This window comes from Epinephelus moara, chromosome 24 (genome assembly GCF_006386435.1).
Source record: "Epinephelus moara isolate mb chromosome 24, YSFRI_EMoa_1.0, whole genome shotgun sequence".
NCBI classification, from domain to species: Eukaryota; Metazoa; Chordata; class Actinopteri; order Perciformes; family Serranidae; genus Epinephelus; species Epinephelus moara.
The window spans coordinates 27,418,757-27,432,863 of record NC_065529.1 but is presented as its reverse complement, the minus strand read 5'-3'; the positions used below and the strand labels follow the sequence as shown (position 1 = coordinate 27,432,863).

The 14,107-nt window shown below is 40.1% G+C and overlaps 2 protein-coding genes across 2 annotated transcripts; both read left to right on the top strand.

Moving 5' to 3' along the window:
* The first annotated feature begins 274 nt into the window (after positions 1-274).
* On the top strand, positions 275-8,293 carry sxph (saxiphilin). The gene is made up of 17 exons (XM_050038807.1): positions 275-413; positions 727-890; positions 1,892-1,991; positions 2,257-2,433; positions 2,563-2,725; positions 2,823-2,887; positions 3,237-3,388; positions 3,487-3,673; positions 3,815-3,963; positions 4,066-4,156; positions 5,618-5,665; positions 5,760-5,942; positions 6,285-6,432; positions 6,609-6,691; positions 6,799-6,983; positions 7,247-7,433; positions 7,540-8,293. Exons 1-17 carry the CDS (start codon positions 368-370, stop codon positions 7,581-7,583), a joined length of 2,172 nt encoding a protein of 723 aa, XP_049894764.1. The 5' UTR covers positions 275-367; the 3' UTR covers positions 7,584-8,293.
* A 232-nt stretch (positions 8,294-8,525) lies between these two features.
* Positions 8,526-13,602, top strand: sirt4 (sirtuin 4). Its single transcript, XM_050037327.1, has 4 exons — positions 8,526-8,664; positions 10,310-10,794; positions 11,194-11,488; positions 11,575-13,602. The coding sequence occupies exons 1-4, from the start codon at positions 8,656-8,658 to the stop codon at positions 11,725-11,727; spliced, it is 942 nt and encodes a 313-aa protein (XP_049893284.1). The 5' UTR covers positions 8,526-8,655; the 3' UTR covers positions 11,728-13,602.
* Positions 13,603-14,107: the final 505 nt, after the last annotated feature.

Genomic DNA, 14,107 nt, shown 5'->3' with positions numbered 1-14,107 from the left:
ATTTATTCCTGTTGATGATGATGTAAATTGTCTGAAAATTGACCGAGCATTAAGCCAAGCTCCTCACAGCAGCTTTCCCTGCTACATCTACACTTAAAGTCTGCGAGAGCTTTGGATAGGGGTCGTCCTTGTGACAGATGGTTCTAAATATTTTCCATATGTGTGCAGAAAGTCACTTTACTGGTTTCAGAGGAGCTGCCCTTGCGCAACAGGCTTTCTACTTATCCGTTAGTACCAGCGTCTCTAATGCTTTGCAAAATCTATGCAGGAGTTTCAGGGATTTGAGACAGAAAGGACAGCTGTCTGTTGTGCTCTGCAGACATCTTGAGACAGATTTGTCTGAGTCTTTTATCTACAGCAGGGCAGCATGCGAGGACTTTTGCTCTTTTTCATCTTTGCCTGCTGCAGCAGGGGTGAGTTATGTTACTGAACTAGTTATTTAATGTTTATTATCTTGTTGAATGTTCAAAGTGTTTTTATTCTTTTGTACATTTGGCTCTTGGCTCTTGTTGCCCTCTTTCTGGAGCTTTTTATAGAGATTATTAAAACAGATTTAAACATTACAAATGTTGTAAAATCATTTCACATTTTGCCAACATACAGTTGGTTTTACATTGTGCACAAATAAATTCATTAAACACCTGCATCTTACTAAAGTATGCATGACCAATAACTAATTCTGTGCTAAATGCATATTCATCCTCTGAACTGTTTCTTGCATGCTAGCTAAGAAGATGCGCTGGTGCACAGTGTCAGATCCTGAACAGAGGAAGTGTGCAGAACTAGCTAAAGCTCTGGTGGCGGTGCTGCCGCCAGCTGCTGTGGCAGCCTTCGCCAGACTCTCATGCATACGAGCGTCCAGCACAACTGACTGCATCGATAGGATCAGGGTGAGCCGTCCTCCACCTTGACGTCATGATTTTAGCCCTGGTTGCAATAAAACAGTGAAGTGCGCCAGACAAAAGAGTCACTGTAGCAGATAACGGCCATATGAAGTCATGTATGTGTGTGTTACAACTTCCATTTATACAATAAACTTTTTTTTTTAATAGACCACCAAAATTGCCATTAAATGAAAAAACAAGGTGGATTTCTTCTTCACAAATTCTAAAAAGAGAATAGGCGGACAGAAAACAGATTGATGTTGAAATGTTTTCAATCAAATACTGATCTACAACTTACTTTCTTCTCTTCTCAGTGTTGTTTGGATGATTGAACACAGACAAATTTGTCACATAAGTCCAACAGATGACTTTTTCGGCAGGGCAGATGAGATCAGCGGGGTTGTAAAGCTTTCTGCAACAGTTTGTAAAACTCAGCAATTAAATTCTTGTTAAGAGCTTTTCTGAGGCTTTAAAACAAGCTGATATTATTTGTTAACACAAACCTTTTGTCAGGATCTCTTATTTTCGTTATTGAAGAGCTGTGATCATGGTATGTACTGTACAGGACATTTTAAAGGGACAGTCCACCCCCAAATTAAAAATACATATTGTTCCTCTTACCTGTAGTGCTATGTATCAGTCTGGATTGTTTCAGTGTGAGTTGCAGTGTGTTGGAGATATCAGCCATAGAGATGTCAGTCTTCTCTCTAATATAATGGAACTAGATGGCACTCAGTTTTTGGTGCTCAAAGTGGCAAGAAAATACATTTTAAAAACTCAACAGCAATGTCTCTTTCTGGAAATCATGACCTGGTTACTGAAGATAATCCACAGACCTTGTTGTGAGCAGTTTCATGAACTATTTTCTTTCTACCAAACTCGACTCGCCAACTGTATCACTGCACAGAAGAAGGCTCATGTTCTCAAAAAGCCCTGTACTATATGACTGGTTTTGTACTGTATGGACCCTGATGGCATCATTATAGTAAGGTCTTTGTTTGTTTCAGGCAAACCGTGCTGATATCGTGACGTTAGATGCAGGAGAAGTTTATTCTGCTGTGAAACAGTTTGGCCTTGTTGTCATCGCCAAGGAGATTTACAGTGACGGTAGGTTTGGTTTAGATTTCTGACACACTTCAGCATGTTTGTCAGTAGGTAATGCTTTCACTTAATAAAAAATCCTTGCCCTGTTCTGAATTAACAAGTTTATTATCTCAGAGTTACGAGAAATGGTATCATGCAATTAACATCATCTCGTTGTTTTTCTGAATTAACGAGATCATTATCTTGTTAATTCAGAAAAACAGCCGAATTTTTCTCAATTGAATGCTTTGTGTGTGTGTGTGTGTGTGTGTGTGTGCGCGCGCTTCAGGAGGCTGTATTCTGTCTGTAGCTGTGGTGAGAAACAGCACTCTGGACATACGGTCCCTGCAGGGCCTCAGGAGCTGTCACAGCGGGGTTCGATGGACAGCTGGATGGAGTCTCCCACTCGGCTTCCTGCTGTCCCGTAACTACCTGAGCTGGTCAAAGGAGCAGCCGCTCAGTCAGGGTAACAAGATTATAATCAGCTGATAGTGGAGCAGTACAGTGTGGAAGTTTCTTCTCTCTGTTTTCTATGTTGGCATCTCTGGTCGTCTGGTTTTATGATCCCCTGACTTGTTTTTCTCCTCTGGAGCAGACGTCAGTTCCTTCTTCAGTGCCAGCTGTGTTCCTGGAGCCGCTGCCATGGCACCACCTCTGTGCGCTCTGTGCCAAGGCCAGAAATCCTACATTCGCCAGAAGAATTACCACTGTGAAACGTCCCACAGTGAGCCCTACTACAACAGCCAAGGAGCCCTCAGGTCAGGTTCGACAAACAATCAACAAAGCTCTCAGCTTTCAATGCACATTTTCCATATTTCAAACATGTCCTCTTTTCCCTTTGTTGCTCTGTTGCAGATGTCTCAGGAGTGGAGCAGGAGATGTTGCATTTGTGGACCATTTAGCTCTTGAAAGTATTGAAGGTAAACTATTTTCTGATAGACTTCTGTAGTATCTCACTATTACCTTATTCTGTTACAATTAAAACATTTTTCTGAGGTGATCTTGTGGCCTAAGGATTTAAGATAACCATGTCTCTGTAATGTCCCTAGTCTGAGTCCACCTGAGAATTTTTGTTGCAAATCATCCCTTATATCTGTCTTTATTTATTCCTTGTTGACTCTCTACAATCTGTTCATTTAAGAAGGGAAAATGGCAAAAAAAACACCTTAAAAATTATGATTATGATTTGGCGAAAAAATCAAACTGGAAAAACTCCTTTTTTAAGGATCATCACTCTGCTTTTTCTTCATGTTCTGTCTGTTTTCTCAGACAGTGATGAGTTCAGGTTACTGTGCACGGACGGCACTCAAGCTCCTCTCAGCCACTACGCAAACTGTAATCTAGGACGTGGCCCGGGAGGCGGCATGGTCACCAGATTTAACTTTCGAAAGGTTGCACGCAAATTTCTAACAACAGTGCAGGTACTTTTTTGTCTTCTCCCACTTTTGCCACACCGTGTGTCTATAAGGAATACTGTACTGACTAAAAGATTCTTAAAGGATTCTTTATTATTGTTAAGATGCTGTTTGGTCAACGAGGGAGAGAGAGGCAGCGCTTCCAACTCTTCAACTCATCATCTTTTGGAGAGAGTGACCTTCTGTTCAAAGATGTGACGGATAAACTGGCTGTTCTGCCAGATGACATGGACGTCAGTCAGGTGCTGGGGCTGGATTATGTTGCACTCCTCAAAGGTCTTGGACATGAAGGTGCTTATACCCACTTTATTCATTTTTATATTCAACATGGGATTTTATGACCTCATTGAGCCTGTGTGTGTGTGTGTGTGTGTGTGTGTGTGTGTGTGTGTGTGTGTGTGTGTGTGTGTGTGTGTGTGTGTGTGTGCGCAGGAAGTTCACTGGAGGACAGTGTTGTGCGGTGGTGCTGTATCAGCCTTGCAGAGCAGAAGAAATGTGAGCAGTGGGCTCTCAGTATAAAGTCAGACCCTCTGGTGTGCGTCAGAGCCGTGTCAATGAAAGACTGTATAGAGAAGATTAAGGTAAGTCATTCGAGGGGTACAGATCTTGGAATATAAAAGTTTTATTACACTTGAGAAACAACTATAAGTCAGGCTGATACCACCTGTGTACTCTGCACACAGAGGGACGAGGTGGACGCTGTCTCGCTGGACCCAACTCACTCTTTCATCGCAGGAAAATGTGGTCTTGTCCCCGTCGTTACAGAATATTATGGTAAGACTGCTCACATTCTCTAATTCATTTACTTAAAGCAAAGAGGCTACTACACAATCAAGCTGGAGCCATTTCTTCTGCATATTATTGATTGAGAGTGTTCATTGGTCCTGATACAAATAGTCACTGAATCTATAATGAGATCGACAGAGGTTTGATATTTATTGGTCTTTTATGGTTGATTGACAGCTTGGTCTTTCAAGGAAAACCAAAACCAACTGGGAAATAATAAAAGTGAAAAATAAAGAAATTTAAAAAAAATAAAAATATTAAGTGACATGTATATGTGTATATGTATTAAAAAAAATATTAATGATAATATTTGTACAGATATGAAAAAATTAAAAATATTTTTAGAAATTAAGAAATGTAAAAAAGACTAAATAATATGCAAAAATATATAATATATATTTAAAAAATAGATACTGAAATAAATGAACAAATAAATGTAAAAATAAATAAAAATGCTTGTTTTTTTATATTTTGTTATTTGTCTTTATATTTCTACATTTTTGAATTTACTTATTTATTCCTTCTTATATTTCCATGTGTAATTTCTTCCTTTTATAGGTTTATTCTCTTTTATGACACTCCTATGATTCCATACTTTTAAAGTAATTTATGAAGCAATAATTACAACATTTACTGGTTTCAGCTGCTGAAATATTTGCTACACATATGCTGAATTTTTTGTGTTTTAATATCAGTGTGTGAATTGAATATCTTTGAATAAGGAAAAATAAATAAGTAAAAAATATTTTTAAAAATATGTACAGAAAATAGAGTAATTTTTGTGCAATGAATGAATCAATTTAGTTTTGTTAAAAAAAATGTAAATAATTACACACAAAAATAAATAAACAAAAAATGTGAAAATAAATTAAAATGCTAATTATGCTTTCTTTGGTATTTCTGTTTATATTTCCACATTTTTTAATTTACTCATTGAATCTCTTTCTTCTTATTTTTGAGATTTGCTGCTTTTTTCCATTTTAATATCTGTGTGAATTGACTCTATTTGAATGTTTTAATTGTTGGTTGGACAAAACATGCATTTTGAAGACTATGTGGGCTCTGACATAATGTCATGGCCATTTTTTTATTTTATTTCTTTTTGCTCCAGCTATTTTCTTTCTTTTATTCATTCTCTTTCATTTTATTTGTACAAATAATAAGGCAATGTAGTAATAACACTGACAGTGAAACAAAATGGAGAAGCCTTGACTGCCCATGACAATAATACTGATGAATGATAATAAGAATGAAAATTATTATTTTCATCATTAAGATGTTTTAATTGAGGGTATTTCTGCCTGCCGCACTTCAAATCCAAAATAGGTATTTGATACGGTTTGAAACTTTTTTTTTAAATTAGATAATTAATTACCATTACATTAGCAGCAGTCGTCTTCATTGATTAAGAAGCATTAATCTGTTGTCTGTGTTCTCTTTGACTCTCAGGAGAAAAATGTGTTCCTGCTGAGGGATCAACACACTTAGAGACAGACGGTACGACAGCACTACACAAACAACTATCAGAAATCTCTGTAGCTGATGTGATTGTTGTCTTTATATTGAAAACCACTGCTGTCTCTCTCCTCAGTGTTGCCATCAGTGGTGGGTCTAGCAGTGGCAAAGCGCTCCAGCAAAAACCTATACATAGGGAACCTCGGGGGCCGGCGCTCCTGTCATGGCCACATGTACAGCCCTGCAGGTTGGCTGCTGCCGTACAGACACAGGTTGAGCCACGAGCACAACAGCAGCTCCCCCTGTGATCCACACCAAGGTACTGTCTCGAATTATTCATGTGGAGTCCTGAATTCAGCTTTATATTCACACTGGCAGTCCTATCATATCTTTTTTCCGTGTACTGTTAAGTTCAAATTAAAGGTACTTGCACTTTGAGTCTTTTCTTTTCATGTCACCTTGTACTTTCTACTCCACTACATATCAGAGGAAAATATTACAGTTAATTTTACTCTACCACAATTATTTGACAGCTTTAGTTACTTAACGGATTAAGATTTTGATAAGATCATTAATTGGCATTTAAAACTTTACACATTTTTATTGCTCTCCAGGCCTCACACAGAGTGCAGCTGCAGTTTGACACTTTGTGTTTTCTCAGTGTACAACGACGTGTTTTGGAAAGGCTGCCTGCCCGGCTCTCAGGGGAATCTGTGTAAAGTGTGTCTGGGAGGCACAGGCGAGGCTGCCACCAAGCGCTGCGCTGATAACCACAATGAGCGTTACTATGGCAACATGGGGGCATTAAGGTATGCAGGGTGTCAGCTTTCTGTTCATCTGTGATAGCTGATGTGGAATATTGAAAAAGCATTTTTTTTCTCACAATTGTGGTCTCCAGACATTAAGATAGTTTTAGGTTTATTTGCCCTGGTTTTAAGACATTTTGGCTGAAATGACCCTTTAATCCTTTCCTCATTATTCGTAGGTGTCTAGTTGGAGATCCCAGCGGTAAAAGCTACGGAGACGTGGCCTTCCTCGAGCAGCATAACCTTCTTGCCAACATCCTCAGTGAGATAATCAAGATGAAGTTTTGACATGAACACGCACACATCGACACTGACAGATACTGTATGTTACGTCACGTTACATTACACTTTTGTCATGTTGTACTTCAGGTTTGAGTTCCACCGGTTGGGCGGATGGTTGGAAGTCATCGGACTTTGAGCTGCTGTGTAGTGATGGTCGTCGGGCCCCGTTGTCAGAATGGGAGAGCTGTAATCTCGGAGTCATCCCACCGAACACCGTCATGACACGGCCGGTGCTTACAGCCCGAGTGTATGACTTCCTCATGAAGTCACAGGTCAGCTTATGTGAAAAGTGTACGCACTGTGTAGACATAGAACTCTGCAGTCTCTTGAAGTTGTCAAGAATAGTGTTTGTTTTAACGTTATGCACTCTGTGGCTCAACAGCACCCTTAAGACTTAAAGGGACAGTTCACCCTTAAATCAAAAAAACATATTATTCCCCTTACCTGTAGTGCTACTTATCAATATATCTTGCAAAATCGGCAGTGGGAGGCTTTTAGGTATCATGAATTCTTTTTCTCTTTTTAAATCTTACAGGAAACTTTGACATCCAATCCAAACGCAGAGTTCAAGCTCTTTGAGTCTCAGCAGTATGAAGAAAGTGACCTGCTGTTCAAAGATGCAACTCAGTGTTTTGTCCACACGAGTCACATGGACTACCGCTCCATCCTTGGAGAGGAGTTTTACAGTCATGTAGAAACCGTCTTCAACTGCACACACTCCGGTACGATTACCTAGCATACTTTATTGTCAATCATATACTTAAACTAGCCCTCAGACATGTAATAATGCTGTAATGCTAATGTTTACGTGTGTTTTCTTTACAACAGATATCTTGGAGTTTTGTAATCAGGACGTGTGCAGCATATTCTAATGGACACACAAGGAAACGTGACCTTTCTCTGGTTCAACCCGTCATCCACTAACTTGTTTCATCCGTATCTGATGACTACAGACCCTCAGTGATATCATCCTGTTCATGGCAGAGATTAAAGTCAAAACTCTTTGTGTAGAGTATGAAATTATGACTACGTGTTACAGTTTTACATGCACCAATTATATCACTGTATTTGTAAATAAGTATCAAAATGAGTGTGAGACAGGGAACCATTACATATATGGGGATGCCATTTAAAACTAATGCTTGTTACTATTGTCCATTAGTCTTAAAGCAGCTGTGGAATAACCGGCCTCATGTTTTTTCACATATTTTATTAAGGAACCTCTACACATGTTTGAGATCAAAGCTTTGGCTTGAATAAAGTTATCTGAGCTCTCCACAGGAGGAGCACATACTACAGCTGAACACAGCTAGGAGGACTACTGCATTATCCAACTGTATAATGTTTTGTACAAATTATGCAACTCAGTGTATGTTTTGGACCAATATGTAATGCAGTTAAGTTGGTGCGAAGTTATTTGATCATCTTTTTTTAATATTACCTGTGTCTATGTTTACTGTTAAAGATAATGACTTTTACTGTATAAATGATTTAAATATATTGTTTCCTTTGGGCTTCAATTTGTCAACAAGAATAAATGTTTTGTAAAAATATATATATATATATGTAGCTGTACACTAAAAAAAATAAACAATAAAATAAATAATTTATATATACATAAAAAAAGAAAGAGATAAATAGATTGATTGATAGAATAAATTTTAATTTCATTTAAAAAAAAGTTTTTTTGGCAAATAAATCTGAATACCATTGCATTCTTGGTCTTTAAATCCTTGACTACAACTCCCAGACTGCAGCGCGACTGTGTTTGGTGTTACATTAAACCTGGTATTTCCTGTTTCTGTCATTCCGACAAAAGTTCCCATGTTATGCTTATATCAGCTTGTCGTGGTTCATGTTATCCAACCAAACACTTTGCAGCTGCTGACACACTGTGGTGCCAGTGATTACAGTAACGTTACACTGTAACCGCCGCTGTAACGCATGAATAAGGTACAGTAGCTAACTGACCTCAGTAAACAAAGTTAGCTAACTAGCTGACTCTAACGGTCGCCAACTGTTAACGACGCTAGTTACCGGTTGAAACGTCCTCTGTAGGAAAGCAGCGTCATTTTTCTATATGTTAATCCTTTCCCGTTGTATATTAAAAATTTGTTGGCACTGACCTTTATAACGACATTGTAATGTAACTTAAATAAGTGTCAAATGTTTGACGTGTAGCTTTGGCTATCCGTCTGTTAGCATCCATTGTTACTGTGACTTGATACTGCTGTTTCGGATTAACGAGTGACCCTGTTATCTGGAGACTTTCACCTGAGTGTGTGTCATTTAATATCGGTTGTCATAGTGATGACAGTCGTTGAGAGCAAGTTCTTGTGAATGTCAACCTCTGATAAGTTTTCTTAGTTCACCCTTTTGTCTTTGGAGTCTGTTTGTAAGCGGTCTCAGAAGTCAGGAAGGTTAATTTTTTTTTGTGTGTGTGTACACAAGTTATCATCTTGTGGGAACAAGTTGTGCGTATGAATTGTTATCCTGTTCCCACTGGATAATTTTAACCTGTTGCCACAAGGTCATAACTTGCGCACACAAGGTAACTTGTTCCCACAAGATGAAAACTGCGTGCAAGATTACTCTCTTGTGGTAATTGGGAACGAGTTATTATCTTGTGTGCACATGTTTATCTTGTGGGAGCAAATAAACTTAACTAATTGACCTAACCTAATTAATTAACTTGATCCCACAAGATACATGTACATAAACTTTTGTACCTAAGTTAAATGTTATTTCTCTTGTGCACACAAGATGATAAACTGTATGCACAAAATATGAAATCTAAGCTTTCTGGACTTTAGGGCAAAGTAAGGTAGTTACGTTGGGCCCTAGTGCATGCTGTTATAATGGGTCCCATAGTGCATGCTGTTATAATGGGTCCCATAGTGCATGCTAGTCACTGGTCATAAATATAGAAACTTGATATTAGACATCATCAACATAGTGTATTGCCCAGCAAGCATCATTGCATATCTGTATATAACAAAAATACCAAAGAAGATGAGAATGTATTTATATCATATATCATATATACCATATATGTAAATCATGTCAATCACAGCTCATTACTGTGGTCAAACTAGGCAGCGCCGATCAAATATGTATTAACGTTCTGTTACTGCACTGCTTATTTCTCTGAGCAGTGCTGTGGAATGAGAAAGTTTGCTCCAGCTGGTGGTGATTTGTTTTGGCTCGACTGTTGCCAACATGGCGGCCAGGTCACAATCTTTCTCATTTTACAGCTAAACAGTACACTAAAATATGTTTCTTAAAACATTAGAGGTAAGAAATAGACAGTGCAATAACAGAATCCTGATTCATATTTGATGAGCGCTGCCAAGATTGACAGTTTGATCACAGTTCAAGAGCCTTGACTGACATGATTGACAACCTCAAAGACTCCTCAGCTCTGATTGGTTGTTTTCATTTAGTTGTAGTGGATTCAAACAAATGCCATTAGAAGCATGACAAGGAGGCAGAGGAGGGTGTTTTGTTAAATCAGAACACCTCTGTGGAGGAATGTGGTGCAGATGATGTAAAGAACATGTCTGGTTTTGTTTCTAATCATCAGTTTGTCTCTCTGTAGATGAGATTACCACGACGGATCCTCACACTCCACACAGCACCTTTAAGGAGAGCATCCTCAGCCCCTGCAGGCATGGTGAACTTTGTCCCCGCCTGCAGCACCACTGATGCTCACTCCCTGGAGCTGCTGCAGGACTTTGTGTCCCGAGCCCGGCGCCTGTTTGTCATCAGTGGAGCAGGACTCTCCACTGAGTCAGGGATCCCTGATTACCGCTCAGAGGGTGTCGGGCTGTACGCTCGCACCGACAGACGACCCATGCAGCATGCAGAGTTCATCCGCAGTGCAAAGTCTCGTCAACGCTACTGGGCCAGAAACTTTGTCGGGTGGCCGCAGTTCTCCTCCCGTCAGCCAAACTCTGCACACAAGGCCCTGCAGCGGTGGGAGGCGAGAGGCAAACTGCACTGGCTGGTGACACAAAACGTGGACGCTCTTCATTCAAAGGCAGGGCAGAAGAGACTGACTGAGCTACACGGCTGTTCCCACAGGTGAAGAAACACCTGACACATTAATCATGACCCTGAAGATTGTGGTCTTCAGATATGTTTTAGTTTGTCCAGGATTCATTGGAAAGGAAAAGCTATACTTGTATAACGTACTGGTGCATGATAAGACATTAGATTTGGTTTCAAAAAATGATAAACAGTACCAGCAGGTAATTAACTGTCAGTAGAAATACAGTAGAATATTTAAAGGTCCAGGGTGGAGGATTTTAGGCAGGAGTGTCAAACTCATTTAAGTTCGATTTAAGTTTGAAGATGTTTCGAAACCTGGGCACATAAAATGAAAGCGATCCACAACTATTGTCACCCTGAGGGAAAAGAGAGAATATATGTTTTGTCATTTAAGTCATCATCCACATTAGTGTTGATGTGATGTGTCCTCAGGGTGATGTGTCTCGGCTGTGGTGCCATCTCAGCGAGGAAGAAGCTCCAGGAACGATTCATAGCACTAAACCCAGACTGGAGTGTGCAGACAGGCGCTGTGGCTCCAGACGGCGATGTCTTCATCGAGGACGAGCAGGTCCTCCATTTCAGAGTCCCCTCCTGCGAGGGCTGTGGAGGAATACTGAAGCCTGAGGTCACGTTTTTTGGAGACACCGTGAACAGAGCGACTGTACAGTTTGTGCACGACAGGCTGGCGGAGTCGGATGCGGTGCTAGTGGCGGGGTCATCATTACAGGTGGGTTTATAGAAAATGTATGAAGCACTTTACAACACAATCCCTCAATTTTTAATTTAGTGGTGTCCCTCTCTTTTTTATACCAGGTATATTCAGGATACAGGTTTTTACTGGCTGCAGGGGAACGGAAAATGTCAGTGGCCATCCTGAACATTGGACCTACAAGGGCAGACCACCTGGCTGAGCTGAAAGTGAGCGGCCGCTGTGGGGAAGTGCTGTCAGTTATTCAACCTCTCTGACCGACATGCGGTTTGATTATTCTACATTTAAGAAATATTTCACCACCCACATGATCCTTAGTATATCAGTTACACACCTCATGTTACTTTGAATTCCTGAATAAAACTTTGTTTCTCTTACATGCCTCCACAGTGAACGAAGAATCTAAACAAAGGCGAGTCATAACATCTGTTTACAAACTCTCACACAACTCATGCGGTTTATTTCAAGTCTCATTATCCAGTCGTATGTTCATTAGGTCCCAAACACATGTATTTTCACTACAACTTTATTATTTAGAACTAAACTAAAAGTGAAACTTATCGATGCTCTCTTCAAAGCCAGACTCCATTGGCAAAAACAGTAATTTTACCTCACTGAACACAGGAGCTGCTCGTCTACTGCTGCCTCTCTCAGTTAGTTTACATTTACAGATCTAAACTTATGGCCGTACCTTGGCTATATTAACTGTGTTCTGGTCGGGGTGAAAAGCCTCCGAAGCAGCATTTTACATGAAGTACGATACTAATTTCACTTGCTCCGAAAAGCTGCACCTCTTAGCCTTCACAACTGCTTCAGTATTAGGTGTGCGAAGTCATCTAGTGGATCGGATTGGACCCTTTGGAGGGCCGGTTCTGGCCCTTGGGCTGTATGTTTGACACCCCTGCTTTAAAGGGTGAGAACGCATCCAAAGTCACACAATAACACTAACTGATAGAGGCAGCAGTAGGTCAGGAACTCCTGTGTTCAGTGAGGTAAAATAACTGTTTTTGTCAATGGAGTCTGGCTTTGAAGAGAACATAAGTTTTACTTTCAGTTCAGACCCCATCTGAACGCAGCATATGACTCATCAAGAAAGGTCTATTCATCAAAAATGTTATAATTTTTTTCTGGATTCTTTGTTCAACATGGAGGCACGCGGATTTAAAAAAACAAAACATTTTCTTCAAAAATTCAAGATAACACAGTGTGAGCAATTGATATACAAATCATCATTTGGAAGCTATGAAAACTACCTCAGACTCAAACAGGTGAACAACATAATGAACTGAACTGTCAGCTATTTTTACAGTAGCCTAAAAGAATCCAGGAGAATTCGCTGCTATTATCAAAGTAGGGCAAACACTGACATATCTTCTCTCATGTACTTTATGCAGAATAATGTTTTTAAAAAGTGTGCCAGTCAGTTTCAGCTTCTCTGCACACAACAGATTGGTATCACGGGATCAGTATCTTGGTCCAACAAACAGAGACACATGGACTCTGCCTGGAGAAACAGAAAGACTCAAGCTGTACTGTATTTGGTGTTGCCGCTGTTGGTTTTGGCATCACCGAAGTCGATGATACAGCATGTGTGGTTCAGTGTCTGAGGGCCCTGAGTTGGAAGCTGGAGGCTGTGAAATGAGAGGTGGAGGAGGGAGACACATGGTTCATCTCCTCGGGCTCTGTTGTACTGTTGAGTACTTAAACTGCTTTTATTTAAATAAACTGAGCTACGAGTGACACTGTATTGTAGATGTTTGTGCAAGCTGTTAGTGCACGAAGGTACAAATCATGAAGCAAGCTATCAGGCAATAAGCTGGTTTTTATAGGGTGTGATTTGTGTTATCCTGACATGGATTAGTCTCATGTTCTTATATAATGCTGCTGACACAGATAGGTGCTCACTTAAAATGCTAACAGTGAATACATGGACCTTTACTCAATGTGTCTAACAATAAAAGTACAAGGCTTGAGACTACAAACTGTTTTCAGCAACCTGTCAGGCAATCGATCATATTTCACCTTAAACTGATACAAATGTTTGTATTTTAAATGTCATGACAAAAATGTGTTCTTTCCTGTTTTACTTTATTTAAATAAAGAATTTTAAAGCCTTGCACCATTTAACCAAACTTTAACAAGTCTTTTACTTCTTAAGCATGAAATCTGAAGGCAGAGCAGGATGCCCTCCGTGAAAAAATGGCGGAGGAGAATAACATCCTAAAGCAACAGGCCTTGACAAATCAGCAGTCTTTCCAGACAGAGAGGGAGGAGCGAATAACACAGCTGAACATTCAGATCGCACTAAACAATCAGCCGTCAACAGAGCTCAAGGGCTGAGCGTAAAAACAATCCTCGGCCCCCTAGGAAAAGGGCCCGAGGTGAGGAGAGGCCTCAGGATGAAGTGTACCAACAGGGGTCTCTACTTCATGCACTCAACACCTTGAGAGGACCAGACGACTCAGACAACTGAGGATGACTCATGTAAAATGGAGTCTCTCGCTAGTGGACACTGGAACCCCTGGAGACGGCCTAAGTCTCTGAAGATTTACATCTCCGAGACAAAGACAAAGAAGAACCCATAGGTCTGGAAAAGGACCCACCACTTTCCTGGGTTGAGAAAACCTGAGAGGTGGA